The sequence below is a fragment of the Phyllostomus hastatus genome, unplaced genomic scaffold (assembly GCF_019186645.2).
Source record: "Phyllostomus hastatus isolate PE091 unplaced genomic scaffold, TTU_PhHast_1.1 phas_contig_37, whole genome shotgun sequence".
Taxonomy (NCBI): Eukaryota; Metazoa; Chordata; class Mammalia; order Chiroptera; family Phyllostomidae; genus Phyllostomus; species Phyllostomus hastatus.
In genome coordinates, this window is record NW_025333867.1 from 1397085 (window position 1) to 1413122 (window position 16038).

Genomic DNA, 16038 nt, shown 5'->3' on the forward strand with positions numbered 1-16038 from the left:
CATGGGACCATGTAAAGACCGAACTGCAAAGGAGGAAGGAGCTTAACGTCAAGAATAGTTTGTGCCGTTGTGGGATCTCAACAGAAATTATTTTCTAGTGGAAAAATAAATTTATAACCTAAGACATTATTTTCAGACTACCCAGGTTGTGTGAATAAACCAGCTAAGGGCTACCTGTGGCTATACATATATCCTCTCAGAGAAGTTTGCTCCCAGAAAGGCAATCTTCCTTGCTGTCCTGGGGGACAGGAGAGGTGAGGGGGAGGCAGACAGGTTTATTTATGGTTCATCCTTACTCTGTCCTTTTGGGGTTTCAACTCTGAGCTCTCCTATTAGTATGCCCACTTGGGCAAGCCCTCAGCTTTGTTTGCTATTCTATTGCCCCTGCCCCCACACCAGGCTGAGAAAAGCAAAATTGGGTCTGACATTTCACAAATATCCTAAAGGTGAAAAGTGGCATCAGCACCCTAATTACATCTTTGAGTTTTTATTTCCATGAAAATTTTTTTTACCCATATTTTTTGGACTATAAGATGAACTACCCCCACCCCCAAATTTGGAAGGAATAATGGTTGTTAATGCTGCTGTTGAGTTCTGTTTACATTTACATTGGTGAAATATTATGTTAATTTTGTTATTAAATATTTTACCACATTTTTTGCTTCAAAATTTTTTTCCCTATTTTCCTCCTCAAAAACCCATTTGCATCTTTTGGTCCAAAAAATATGGTAATTTAGCCTTTTAGAAGTGTTTATTTGCAGCTCATTGATACATTTTAAATAATGGTTTTTGCTATATATTCCAGAGGTTTTTGTTGTTTTCAGCTGGTCCTTACCAGCCATACAGCTGGGAAAAAAAATCTCTCAACTTGGTCTTTAACAACATACAGTATTTAAATACCCATCCTGATCCAGAGGCAGGACAGTGAGAACAGTTAAGGAAGCAGCAGACAGGAGATCAAGTCCTACGATCCATAAGCAACGTGACCTCAGCAGCTTATTTATACTCTGCCTGTTTCCTAACAGGATTGATGTGAAAACTAAATGAGATAATACATGCACAACACTTGAAGCGGGGACTGGCTCTTATTATTATTATTATCATATAAAAAAGCTGCAATCATGTACTTGAGTAAAAGCATACATCTTACCAAACGATTCCATAACCCCTGATCCCTGGCTCATTCTACCATGCAGTAAGTCATATGCTGACACCGACAAGGAGAAACAACTCTGAGCTGATCGCTAGACAGGCCTCACTGCAGTCCAGGATGGGATGTCCGGACAGGATGCTTATCTAAGATATGTCATTATCATATAAGTCTCAGAGAACACTCAGTCCTTTTACCACTAAGAAATCTGAAAAGTATAAACAAACATGATTATAAATTTTGTATTCTTATGGTGGACAGTCATCATTTGCCCCAACAGCCATCTGAAGCCAATAGTCCTGATTATTAAAAATCACAAAGTTGTATAAATGTTCTCCTCCTTTTTGAAAACCATGCTCATTTTCTCTCCATGAAACAGGACTGTCTGCAAAGCCTTGAACCGTCAACGTAACCCAAGGAGCTAACTTTGGCTCATTGAAGTAGTGGCTGAAAAAGAAAGAGAATTCTTATAAACAGGAAGAATTAGGAATGTTCACTTTTTTTTTAACTTATTCAGGATAAGTGATATTTCTGATGTTCCAACGGAGTTTAGACCTTAATTTGTATTTATAAAAATTAGGAGATGCAAATTAAATTCCTGATACTATATTATAAATTCCATAAAGGTTAATCAATATACAATGCACAAAACAAAGTTCAACTTTTTCTACCTCCATTGTAGAAAATCATGTAAGATTCAAAGAACAAGAAAACCCCAAAAGTGTGTAAGAATAGCTTCTCTCCCTTTAACTGCTGTTTTTAAAGTCTTTGTTAACTGAAACACTGCAGCATAATTTATCAGATTCTAAAAATTAAGTCTTCTTATTGAAGAAAATCAAAGTACTAAACAAATAAATATGAAAAAGAATTCTGGGTTTAAAAAAGAAAACCCTCAAGACTGTAATCTTATACATTTTCAAAGTGAAGACTGAGACGACATGCTCACTTTGTCAACTTTTCAGTATGGAATTTGAGTTTTCTGACATCAGAGACAATGTAGCCCTTACTTATATAATACCTCCCCCCCAAAACAAACAAACAAACAAAAAACAAATACTGTTTTACACAATCCTTGGCATATTACTGATGCCCAGTGATTCACAAATTGTCAGAGCTGGAAATGATCTTAGACATCATTTGAATTGGTCAACTCCTTTTTTGTACCCTATTTCAAAGTGAGACATTTTGCAGAACTCCAATATTTAAAGCAGAGCATGTCTTTCCTAGAGTATTGCTATTTTCTCAGGTGATACTGTAACCTAAAAGGCACCAAAATGATCCCGGGAGCAGAACAAGAAAAATGAACAGTTTGTTTTCAAGAAGCACAGTTAAGCTCTGCTATTTGTCTTTCCATAAGGACAAGAACATGGCAATAGAATTTTCCTATCACGACAGATAATTATGTCATTTAAGATGATAATGTTACTATACTGTGAGCCCAAGCCTAGAATAAAAAGGGAAATGTTTGTGACAGGACGCTGAAATTTGGAATAGGAGCACTGCTCCTAAAATGTCATGTTGGCAGAGACAAGCAAGATGAAAAAGGCAAACATGTTCATACCACAGCTGTTCCAACAGGAGACATATCTTCTCTGGAAGTATGAAACCAGTGATCGTACACAAAGACGCTTTTGCCATCAGTGTGCTTGGCTGAGGACAGCAATAAGTTGATATGAAATTACTAGGCTCATTATTTCTGTCACAAAAAAAGAGAGAAAACACATCTATATCTATCACATGATCACTTTCAAAATATATATTAAGCCCCTATTCAAAACAAGAAGCCAGAGCCCTGTGAGACCCTGGGGCTCTCGTACGCACAGGTCAGCGTTACTGAAGACAGCACCCAGCCAGTCGAACAGCTCCCCGGTACTGCAGGCCACCTCCAGCTTGCCCCTGAGCTCGCTGCTCTGCAGCACTGGGCACTGCAGATCTGTCACCATGCTCACTGCTATTTTTGGCTGATGCTCCTGAATTCCATAATTGGAAAAGTAGGACATCATCGTTGATTCTTCCACACCTTAAAACAAACCATATATGGCCACTTGAATATTATAAACAAGTTCCATAAATCCCTAAAACTACCCCATCCCATCTGAGAGTTATGGGACACAGGTAGGATTAAGATAGAAGGAAGTTGTGCAAAGCTATATTCAATTAAAATAATTTAAATTGCTTTCAGTTCCTTGTGCCAAAGTTCCGCAAACATTCCTCTTCTTTCACACTTTCTTCAGAAAAGCATAACACTTCCAGATTCAACTTATACAAATTTCATCATTTGCTGTAATAAGAAAATTTCAACTTAAATAAGACTGAAAGCATTGCTTATGTACAAACAAGTGAATTCTACAGAAAAAGGAACATATTTCCACAATCTCTATAAAAGAAAGAGAAGAAGAACTGAATGATGATAGAATCACATTCAACCTTGTCTCTGAATCCAGTAATTCAGTGTATCTTCAAGGATTTTCCAACAGCCTTGGAAGACAGAAAGAGTGGCCCCATCCAGAGCAAATGGCAGGCTTTGTTACTGTTCAGTCTGAAGGAAATAATGTCTCCCTTCCTCCAGGGCAAAGGTCAGCAGGCTTACTGCCCAATATGAAAGATTTGAGTTCCTTAAGCTCCAGTCTCCTTTTGTGCAACATGTATGTGCCAGCATCACTTGGCCCACTGTGTCTCTCCATGTAAGAATTAGCACTTGGTGGACTGGTGCAAATGCTGATACTCTAGCCACTGATACTGCTTTCAGTAATAAAGTTCTCTGTCTCTGACCCAAATCTTATGCCAGCATCCGTGAGACTGTGCAGGCTAACTTCTTAGCTTACAAGAGGGTAAAATCACAGAACTTTCATAGTTCCTAACAATTCCTTAAAATAATTAGGAATCTTAGAAACACAGAGTCCTCCAGAACCCAAAGCATACATGGCCTTCAATGAAGACTTCACATGAGTGAGACTTCCAGCCAAGATGGAGGCATAGGTAGACACACTGCGCCTCCTCGCACAACCAAGACAGAGACGACAACAATTTAGAAACAGAGTAACAACCAAAACCGACAGAAAATTGAACTGTATGGAAGTCAGACAACCAAGAAGTTAAAATAGACCCATTCATCCAGACTGGTAGAAGGGGCAGAGTCGGGCAGCCAGGTGCAGGTCGCGGCTCAGAGAGCAGAGTTGTAACCAGGTGCATAAGCCATCCGGGGCGCGCAAGACTGTAGCAGGTGGACCCTGAGCGCACAAGCAGCAGCTAGCAGACCCCGGCCTAGGGGTGGCAACTGGCAGACCCAGCAAGGCAGCGATTGTGAAGTAAGCAGCCAGCTTACTTCACCGTGAAGTCAGCAGCCAGCTTACTTCACCGTGAAGTCACCGTGAGCAGCCCAGGGTCCCAGTGCTGGGAAATAGAGCCTCAGGACACTGATTGAAAACACCTGTGGGGGTTGTGGTGCAGGGAGAGACTCCCAGCCTCACAGGAGAGGTCCTTGGAGGGTCCCACAGGGTGCACAAGCCCACCCACACCAGAATTGTCACCAGAGGGGACCAGTTTGCTTGGGGGAAGCAGCAGAAGGGACTGAGGTCCGACAGAAAGCAAAGCAAGCACCATTGTTCCCTCCCAGACCCCGCCCCCACATACAGCATCACAACTCAACAACTGGGGTGCCCCGCCCTGGTGAACACCTAAGGCTATGCCCCTCAGATGTAACAGGCTCAACCAGACCAAAGGGGGGGGAGATGGCTCAAACAGAATTGAAAGCCTCACAACCAGTACTTTTAAGCAACCGAGAGATAGCCAACCTATCAGATGTACAGTTCAAAGCACTGGTGATCAGGATGCTCACAGAATTGGTTGAATTTGGTCTCAAATTAGATGAAAAAGTCAAGGATATGCTAAGTGAAATAAAGGAAAATGTACAGGGAACCAATAGTGATGGGAAGGGAACTGGGACTCACATCAATGGTGTGGACCAGAAGGAAGAAAAAAACATACAATCAGGAAAGAATGAAGAAATAAGAATTCAAAAAAATGAGGAGAGGCTTAGGAACCTCCAGGACATCTTTAAACCATCCAACATCCGAATTATAGGGGTACCAGAAGGGGAAGAGGAAAAGCAACAAGTGGAAAACTTATTTGAACAAATAATAAAGGAGAACTTCCCCATTCTGGCAAAGGAAATAGACTTCCAGGAAGTCCAGGAAGCTCAGAGAGTCCCAAAGAAGTTGGACCCAAGAAGGAACACACCAAGGCACATCATAATTACATTAGTCGAGGTAAAAATGAAGGAGAGGATCCTAGAAGCAGCAAGAGACAAGGAGACAGTTACCTACAAAGGAGTTCCCATCAGACTGTGAGCTGATTTCTCAAAAGAGACCTTGCAGGCAAGAAGGGGCTGGAAAGAAGTATTCCAAGTCATGAAAGGCAAGGACCTACATCCAAGATTGCTCTGTCCAGCAAAGCTTTCATTTAGCATGGAAGGGCAGATAAAGTGCTTCTCAGATAAGGTCAAGTCAAAGGAGTTCATCATCACCAAACCCTTATTATATGAAATGTTAAAGGGACTTATCTAAGAAAAAAGAAGATAAAAAAACATGTATAGTAAAATGATAGCAAACTCACAATTATTAACAACCACACCTAAAACAAAAACAAAAAAGAAACTTAGCAAACAGCTAGAAGAGGAACAGAACCATAGAAATGGAGATCACATGGAGGGTTATCAGCAGGGGAGTTGGAGGAGGAAAGAAGGGAAAAGGTACAGAGAATAAGTAGCATAGATGGTAGGTAGAAAATAGACAGGGGGAGGGCAAGAATAGTATGAGAAATGTAGAAGCTAAAGAACTTATGACACATGGACATGAACTTAAGGGGGGGAATGTGGGTGGGAGAGGGTGTGCAGGGTGGAGGGGAATGAAGGGGGGTAATGGGACAACTGTAATAGCATAATCAATAAAATATATTTAAAAACAAGAACTTTCAGTAGAAAAAATAAAAAATAAATAAAAAAGCACTTCACGTGACTGAAATGACAGCCTGTCTCTCTGTCCTCTGGTATCTCTACCACAAGTACAAGGAGAAGCACTGAAGTATTATAGACCTTGGACTCACACAGGCAACCGCAGGGCACCCAAGGACCAAAAACTTCCCATAAGGGGCAGGGAGGTGGGCATGTTTCCACAATGGACCTGTGTGTGCCCTATTTTCCAAAAGAGTGGACCTGACTATCAGAATTGTGGTGATCTGATTCATTATATCTTGTGATGGGCCAAAAACACACTACTAAAATGGAGCAAGGGACATGGCAAACAAATAGATTGTTTGGTGACTATCCAACTCTGAATTAAATTTATTGTCCTAATCAATTAAAACTTGCAACAAATTTAACCTAACCTCTAATGGCATGCCGATTACTGTGCAATAATAAATAAGCAGTTTGTATATATAACTCTGACTAGCGTTATTTTAAAACATTACAGCCAAGGCTGTTAGAGATAAGCTGGAGGCAGGAAGGGGAGAAACAGATAAAGGTTAGCTGCTCAGAAGCCACTCTCAAGATCTCTGGATCTACATATAACCCAAGATGGAGACAGATGGCTGCCTGCACAGATTATCCTGAACTACGGTTCTGGGGGATGAGAGGGACCGAAGCAGCTTTCTTAATAACGTTTACACATTTAGGTATATAATATCCCCGACTAAAGGGATGAAATCACCACTGATTCCCCATTGCTCCCCTTTAATTAACAATTAGATTTCAAAACCATTGTATTATTTCATAATTTATTCTCCATACCTGTAGGATGCCAAGCCAAAAGAAAATTGAATTTCAATGGCTTCTTCTCTTTGAAGGACCAAGATATTCTTTTATACTTCTTGGAATCCAGGTTAAAGGATAAGTCCATCAGATCAATGGAAATAACTTAAAAAATGGAAAGAAGAATAAATATTTCATTCATATGTAGCTGGATTACACTGTGGAAAAAGTACTGTTATTAAAAAAACAGAACTTTTGGAAACTTTATGGATAGTAAAAATTATTTCGTTCTTCTTATACTGTTTGTTTTACCAAATCAAAACTCTGCCTTTAATGGGCATTTCTAGCATTGAGAGCTAAAAACAGGTCTTTTTAATTCATACTTTTCCTAGGTCAAAGACCAAGGACAGAGTCAACTCTAATCTCCCTCTGGATGTGGCTACCTTTGCTACTGATACCCAAGCCAGACACTGCCAGCAGAAGTAAGTTTTTACTAGCAACCACGAAGACTTAGGCAGATCAAATGAAATCTTTATTAAGAAAAAGTTGTGGACTCTTACCTTGGGTTCACTACTTTGAATTTTTGACCCAAAACATATACCTAATGGACCATGCCAATTCTATGATCTTTTAAGATGCAGCCTACAGCTGAAAAGAAATGGCATTATTTTATCCTACCTGAAGCCCAACTGAGAGCCCTCTGAGTCAGAAGCTTTAAAGACAAGAAAAACCCATACTTTTTCTGAACGAAGAAAATAGAAGCAATTCAAACATTTAAATTTAAATTGTCGTGAGAAGATTACCACCTTGTTAGAAACTGATGGAGAAAATATAATACTTACTAAATTTCATTATTTTTCTACCAGAATAACGAGATGGATGACCTTGAAGTCCAGTTTCTTCATAAGTGTCTTTATCAAGTGATAAAATTAATTTCCCTATAAATCAAATAATTCCCATAAAGGAAATGTCAAAATATGACATGTCTATGACTAAGAGAAAGCAAGGCAAATTGAGTAGTTAGGTATCAGAGCAATAAATTGCATAAAAGGATTTTACTTAAAATATAAGAATATTATTTGTACATACAGACATCTTATTTATAATACAAGGCTACTGTTTATACACTATACATACAAGGATATTAATTATAATAATGTAATAGGAATGAACAAGTCATTGTATACCTCTTCCTTGGAATACCTTCAAAACATTAAAAATAGTACTTTAGAACAATACGCACTGATATGGAAAGCTGTCTATGATATATGGTTAAAAAAAAGCAAACTTAGAAACAATGTAATATGATATAATTCATGTTAAAAAAGAAGTACCTTTACATGTGTTTATAAATTCACAGAAAATATCTGGAAGAATGAACACAACCTATTAACAACAGTTCCTTCTCTTAGGAGAGTTTAGAAGAGGGGGGATGGAAAGGGGACCTTCACTTTATATATATCTGTATGCTTTGACCTTTTTTTCACAGCATGCACTTCATTTTTAATTGAAGAAAGAAGAAAAAAATGAATCAGTTGTTACCATTTGGCAGCAGAGCAACAGTATTATCTTCATCGATATTTGTATTGTATGTCAGTGCACAGCACGAACCTGTAAGAGAAAGCCCAGAAGAGAAATTAAGAGAAAAAAAATCACACCTGCAAAATACTAGTGGATTATTTTTACATGATAATAAATCTTCAAGATTGCTGCTCTAGGTCACTCAAAAAACCTAAAACCTGCCACTGTTAACCTGGAGGACATGAAAAGCCACACACAGTTAATCCCCTGCCCAAGACCTGTTTGTGCAAGCTGACTATCACATCAGGCAGAAAGTGGACTAAGGATGGAATGTGTGTCCTTGGGGATGCTGGCAGAGAGGCACAAAGTGGAATATTAAGTAAGTGTTACACACCTGAGAAGCAGAGTTCCAGGATGAGATTCAAAATGTGCCAGGAACTTGTATGAAGTTAAAGCTTCTCAATCTCTCCCAGCCTCAATTTCCTTACCTGTAAAATGGAGATCACAAGCCTACTGCATAGAGTGCAGGTTGCAAACACAAGGCCTGTAGGCCAAATCTGGCCTCCACCTTGTTTTATCCAGCCTAGCACCTTATTTCTACCTGGCGGCAGTGCCGAACTCTCACTTAACAGTTACGGAGTAGTTACATTTATACAGTCCTAAAATTACATTAGGCCCTTTGAAGGCAACCATGAGGCTGATGTGGACCCTGGTGAAAATGAATTTAACACCCCTGGCATAGAGTTATTGCAAGGGTTTAAATTGGATAAGATATATAACAGTGCCTACTATAGCTAGTGTCCATGCTATTAACAAAGTAGTATCAAGCTTTGAAACAGATGAAAGGAATAATGTTGATGAGACCAAAGACAAAACATTCAGCTTCATAAGCATCCCCAGCAACATCAGAATGAGAGAAGCTCCAAGTAACTAGGATTCTTCACAGCTCTACTGGAGAGGACAAACAAGGGTTCTATAAGATTAAGTAAGTGGCTTACTTATAAATATAGTAACTTATGCAGTTAGGGTGGGATCCCCAAAGACTTTCCAAGAAACAGTTTTGAACAAGTGGCTCCCAGGAAACAACTGGAATAAATCAATCAACCCAGCAGATATTAATAGGAATGAGGAGAGCAGAGGAGGGTGAGAGTTCTAAAATCTAAGACGTCAAACCACGAGTACCCATCTCCGTAAACAGCTGCTGTGTTGCCTCAGGAAATCAATCTTCTGAGGTAGCTGTTGTGCAAACTACTGAGAGCACAGTTCTTTGCAGCCACATATCCAACAACACTATATCTGAATACATGGATCAAAAGGATTTCCTCTTCATCAATCCTGTTTTAAGATGAGGGGTACCCTTTTGTTACAGCATCCCCATGCAACACTTGTGGACGAGAGAGTGACGCACACACTTGACCACACAGACTATCTCCATAAGCCCTACTTAAAACAAGAACCCTTGTATTGTAAAGTGATCTAAGTATACTTCCTTATCTTGCCACGTTCACAGACACCACACAGTTTTCTTACCTTTCTTTACAAATGTATTGATGAATTCTTGTGTAATTAACTCATGAAGAGGTAAATTCTTCACAAAGTAATAGGGTCCAGTTTCTGTAACCAGGTTTTTCAGTTCTTTAGGTAGTATTCCACATTCAGGAATCAGAAATGAAACCTATTGGAATGTGTAATATAACAGGTCTTATTTTTCATATAGATCAACACCCAGGTTTTTACGGATGATATAACATCATGAAGGCTGCTAACTATTCCTCCACAGGTTTCTACAAAGCTCTTATAAACTAACTTACCAATCTCATGAAAAGAAAAATATGACAAGTTTTTCATTTCTGCATTCAAATATACAGTGCCAGAAAGAGAATGAGCAAGAAAAGTTTAATGGAAAGGTCTTGTTAATATTTTATCTTTTATAAATAAGCTATATATTTATGTCCTGTCCCTTTTACTACTCTAGTTAAATTTTAGGAAAATATAGGACAATTGTGTATCCCTCTATTTGTTTATCCCAGTACCAGGCTTGAATCAAAGGAATTGTCCCTTAGGACATAAGGAATTTATCCCTTCAGAATCAATTATTAAAAGTCACTCTGAAGCATAAAGGCTCCTGGATCTTCTACTTTATAAACAGAAAAAATTCTACAGATCAGACCTGGCACTTTAAGGCACATCCTGTCAGTGGTGAGCTTTCCATCCAAAGCAGAGTTGTTAAACCTAACAGTTTCACGCGTGCCCCAAGTGTTCCACACCTTGAAAATCACTCTCCCAAAGATTGAACACCAGTCTGTTCCAAGGATCAGGGTCAGCACTTGGGTCTCTGAAACATTAGCCAATCAGGCCTCAGGGAAGATTAGGAAGATTAAATTGATCAATTTAACGTGTTGAAGGCTTAAATCATTACTATCTTAAAGTTTAATTCTTTGGAGGCGTTGCCATTTAAACTTGTTGGTGAATACAGTCTACTAGACACTTGACCAAGAATTTGAGTTGTTCTCCCGTACTCTCAGCAAATCCTGGATAAACCAATAATTAACGTCATTGATGCCTCTACTTTCCACATCTGAGAAGAAGGCACTCCATGGGGGTGACATTTTCAAGAAGCAACAGCCAATGCTACCAACCCCTAAAAGCTCTTATGCTTGCCAGCAGGGCCACCACACCAAACTTCTCCCCAAAGCTGCAGAAATAGCGCATTTTGCCTGGGAGACACAGAAAACAGCAGGCAAGCGAAGTAGCAAGTTTCCATAAGCTGTCTAGAAAAGCAAGTGGTTTCCTGGGCCTGGACTCGGCATGATGCTGTGAAAGACCCACAGGCGAGTGGGACAAGGAATTAAGTGCTGGAGAGTGGGCGAGAGTCTGACTTCGATATGGAGCAAAAATAAGTTGTAAGCGGCCGGCCGGCAACAATCCTTTGCTTGGATCACGCCCTCTTAACTTTCCACTCCCGCCCGTGCCCCTCTCCCGAATGCACTCCACCTGGGTCGGGGAAGGAACGGGAATAACCCGCCAGCGGTGTTTGGAACAGGCCGGGAGCAAACCGCCCCGCACCCGGCGTGTCCTGGGAGTTGTAGTCCTGCAGCTCTGCAAACCACTGGCTCCGAACGGTAAAAAGACAACACTTCCCAGCAACCCCGGCGAGGAGGCCGACCAAGCCACCGCGTGGCTCTACCAACCCTCTCCGGCTCTTGGGCCCAGACGGCCGGACTCACTCTGTAGTTGTGATAGTGCGTCTCCACGAGATGCCTGTGGCGCGACTTGTCGTGGCCGAAGTTGGATTTCTCGCAGACCAGCAAGTGCCGGGGTACCTCTCGCAGCCTGCGAAGTGTGGCCATGGCCCTGCCCTACGCAAACCCTCCAGGAGCGCCGCGTGTCCGCCCCGTCCCTTCCACTTGCCCCGCCCCCGTTCCTTGCCCCGCCCCCGTTCTTTGCCCCGCCTCACTGGCTGAGGCCGCTCCCAGGTGGGGGTGGAGCTAATGGGCCAGGGCAGGCTTCTTTGGAACCCCTGAAGAAGCTCATTGATGGACATTTGATACTCGGGTCCTGGGAACCTGGAAATTGCCTTTTGAAAGCCACCTTTCTCGCCAAGCCCTCTATTCCTCTCAGCTGCTGTCTCTTACCATAAATCCTCCCTGTGAGCGCACCCCACGCCCCACCCGTCTTGGTTCTTCACAAAATATTAAGGAAGTTTGTCTAGGAAGGTAGTACACTTTCTGTTTCCAGCCCTACAATAAGAGGCTTTGGGGACCACTTTTAAGACCTTTTTTACAATATCCTTCCGGAACCTCTTAATAATTTGTTGCTGTTGGTGGTCACAGTGATCATTTATTTTCCACTTAATTTTTCTGACAACTATTACTATGTCACTACACGCTTCTCAGACTGGAGTATGCACAGCCCCAGTTCTGTGCGGAGAGGATGCATGCAGTAGAATATCTGTGGTACAACTTTCTGGAGCACTAACTTTACTATAAAATTTGGAAGAACTGAAGTTAAATAATTTACATAGTAAGTATTAACAAATTTAAAACTAAGACAAAGCTGGAAAGTCACCTGGCAGTTACTGTCAGGAACTTGTGCTCGAAATGTCAGACTGTCTCCAAGAAAATGCTAAGAAAAACCTATTTCTCATTATTTTAAATGGGAAAAATTATAAGGAACAGCAAGTCAATTGCAAAACTCTACCAATTTCCTAAATCACAATATGACATGTAGACATAACTTACAAATATTGTATTAGGGTGTAAAATGCTTAAAACATTGCTTCTTGGTCACTTCACAGTTAAGTAGTAGTGGCCTCTTGGAAAGCAGTGACATTGGATAAATGACTAGTGTGATTTTGGTGGCCTACCAATTGTATTTGGAAACTTCTCTACCAAGCAATTCCATTTAAAATGTTTTATTAAGTTTCTAAGGCTCAATATAAAGTTTATATTTATAAACATCAGCTGAAAATAGGTATTGAGAGATAAATACCTGTTATGTGTTGGGAACAAGGAAATTAAGAACTAAATTTAACCTTAATAGACAAGAACCACATTATAGCTAAAAAGAAATGATAAAAGAGACAAAGTACAGTTAAAGCAAACATCCCGTGTCTAGCAGACGCTCTCCCCTGGGTAGGCTAGATAAGCAGTGCTTTGTAGTTTTTAATGAGAAAATAGAAAACTAGCTAGCTAGAGCCAGGAGATTACTAGGTTAATGAACAAACATCTTGCCTTCCCGCCTTATGAAAGAATGCTTGGTTTGAAATTCCCGCGCGCGGTCTTTGTAAGCGAATTACTAACTGCCACGTCTGCTTCTGTATAACGCTTGCTTGCCTGCCCATATATAAGAATGTAGTTGTAAGCACTCGGCGCGGCTCTCGTTTGCAGCTCCTTGTGGGCACTGTGTCGCTGGACACTTTAAGAGTTCGCCCCTGCGCAGGTTAAACTTGGCCAATAAAGTAACATCTTTGATACCCTGAAAGTCTCTGATATTTGTTCTCGAGTTTGCTGGATGCTACATTATGCATTTTGGGTATTCAAAACTCAGAGGTGTCTTTCCAGGGAAATATTACTTGAGGATTTGTTCTGTGGAGTTTGCCCATATTACAAAATAGAAAACAAAAATCCCACTTATTTTATAGCTTAAAACTATAGCTTTACCCTGGCTGGTGTGGCTCAGTGGATTGCATCCCAGCCAGAGAACCAAAAGGTCACTGGTATGATTCCCAGTCAGGGCACATGCTTGGGTTGTGGGCCAGGTCCCCAGTTAAGGGTGGGGAGAGGCAAACGATGGATGTGTCTTGCACGTTGATGTTTCTCTCCCTCTCTTTCTCCCCACCACTTCCCCTCTCTTGAGAAAGGAAATAAGTAAAAATCTTAAAAAACAACAATAACAAAAAAACTGTAGCTTCAAGTATATTTAGGGCTGAGGAGTCCTTTCAGCCTACCTTCCCAGAGTTCTGTGCCTGTACTGATTCCTCGCCAATATCATTCATTTCCCCCCACTCCCTGGGCCATTTCTATCAGCATACAAAAGCATGCCCTAAGGTACATTAAACAAAAATACCTTGCATTTACCATTGTTTCTCTGCTCCATTAGAGCCACCTGTCCTCATCTTTGCTCCTGGACCCATTCCATTCTAGCTTTCCTCAGCACTACTTTACTGAGAAGTAGTAGTGTTGCCCAAATGCAAAGCAAGTTTCTGCTCTTATCTCACTCAATCTTTTAGTTGCGTTTGACACAGAGGCTACATTTGAGCACTTCTTCCTTGCATTCCCTGTATTTTCTTATTTTCTGATGCTCTGGCATCAGGAGTCTTGATAACTAGGAAGAGAACTTCCAGGGTTGTGAGCATGCCTTTCATTTGCAAACTAACCAATCCAGAGCCCACACCCTGCCACACCTCTTCTGTAGGCTGTTACACTCCAGGATAATATCCCCATGACCTCATTACCCCAAGGCCAGGTACCAGACCACTGGGGATAGCCCCTGTATTCCAGAGTTTACTGAAATTAGCTGCAATTGAAACTGAAATTGTTGCAATTAGCTAATCCCAAACCTGCTTAATCTGTTTACCCTGCCTCTCGCATGTCTTCCCAGAGTAAGGTTTTCCCTCACTCCCTCTGCCTCCTGACTGACTCAGGTGGCCCTGTGTGGCCTGCTATGCCACCTGTTTCTAGAGAACTGTGAGTAAAAACTTCTTCATGACAGTCATTTCAGTGTCTGCATGTTACAGAATAGAACAAGGGGTGGGGGGGCCTGGGACGATATACTATTATTTAAAAGGCCCCCAGGTCCATCATGTCCGCCGCCTGAGGAAAGACATCTCTCAATGCCAGAGATCCGTGAAAAGGAAATGTTTATTTAATGCTATACAAACTTCAAGTAGTGACCTAATGTCTTTATCAAAAACCCCAAAGTCCCCCAAAACACCCACAAACAGACACAGTCCTTCCTTCCTTCCCCCTTTGCCCAGTCCAGAGTACCATATTTCAGGGAAGGAAAACGAAGTCCATGGCTCAGACAGTCCTCTGGTTCTTAGTCTTCCTTCTCGACTGGGAGACCTCCCTGGGTTCCCGACACCCTCAGCTGAGTCGCCAGGATCTTTGCTAAAACCAGGTGGTGGTTCCCCCTTCTAAAGCTGTGGGGGTCCCCACTCCGTCCAGGCCTCGTGGTTCTCTCTCTCTGGGATGCGGGAGTCTCCACTCTGCTAAAGACTCATAGTTCTCTCTCTCAGGGCTGCGGGAAGGGGAGAGCCCCCACTCTCCCAAAGCCGCGTGGTTCTCTTTTTTAATGGCCGCCAAGTCTGGGTTTTAAATCCCCTCGGCCAATCTTCCTCTGCAGCCTCATTTCCGACTCCTCCCACACTCCGCTTCACATGCCAGAACTCATATCCTTCCAGCTTTACTGGGCTGCCATCATGAGTCTGGGCAGGTGTGGCCCCATGTCCTGGAGCCAATCTTCTCTGAGCTCCCACGCAGGTGCTGTAGCCTGGGGGATCTGCCCCCAGTCACGTGTTGGTGGGGAAGTTACTTCCATTCCCCCCCCCTCCGCCCTCAGAGATGATCACAGCTATTTAACATATCTAAACGACCAGCCAAAGGCTATAGATATGTTAAATGACCACGCCAGAGCTTAGCTGCAAAACAGCTCTCAATGGTCCTGCTCCATTTGTCCCTTCCCCCAACCCACACCCTGGGGGGGGGGGGTTGGAGACATCTTAAAATCTCCTGGACATCTTAAGTTCTGGACCCCATTTCAAATGCCCATTTGGGGTCCCCCCTCTTGGCTGCACCCTGTAACATGCATGCTTCACCATACCTGATTAGAGAGCAAATCTCTTGGGTAAATTGAATCACTTTTTTCTGGACTTTTGAGACCCACTCCCCTCTCCTGGATTTCCTCCCATCTCTCCTACTTCTCTTCCTTCCCTAGATCTCTGGGGATCCTCAGCCCCCTTCTCTTTCCTGTCTGGCCTCTGTTCTCTTTCACAACAGTCTCACAGCTTTCAATACAACGGTCTGCTGAAAAATGCCTGGTTCTCTTCCGTGGGGCAAGCCCCAGGGAGTCATGCTTGACTCTTCCCCCTTCTGCAGTCCCTCATTGGCTTGCCTGT

General features: G+C 41.9%; 1 protein-coding gene across 1 annotated transcript; it reads right to left on the reverse strand.

Moving 5' to 3' along the window:
• Window positions 1-1066: 1066 nt before the first annotated feature.
• On the reverse strand, window positions 1067-11831 carry RPP40 (ribonuclease P/MRP subunit p40). The gene is made up of 8 exons (XM_045841769.1): window positions 11648-11831; window positions 9951-10095; window positions 8442-8510; window positions 7742-7837; window positions 6939-7064; window positions 2972-3170; window positions 2712-2846; window positions 1067-1597 (listed from the first exon to the last, which is right to left on the reverse strand). Exons 1-8 carry the CDS (start codon window positions 11768-11770, stop codon window positions 1399-1401), a joined length of 1092 nt encoding a protein of 363 aa, XP_045697725.1. The 5' UTR covers window positions 11771-11831; the 3' UTR covers window positions 1067-1398.
• Between the last annotated feature and the right edge of the window lie 4207 nt (window positions 11832-16038).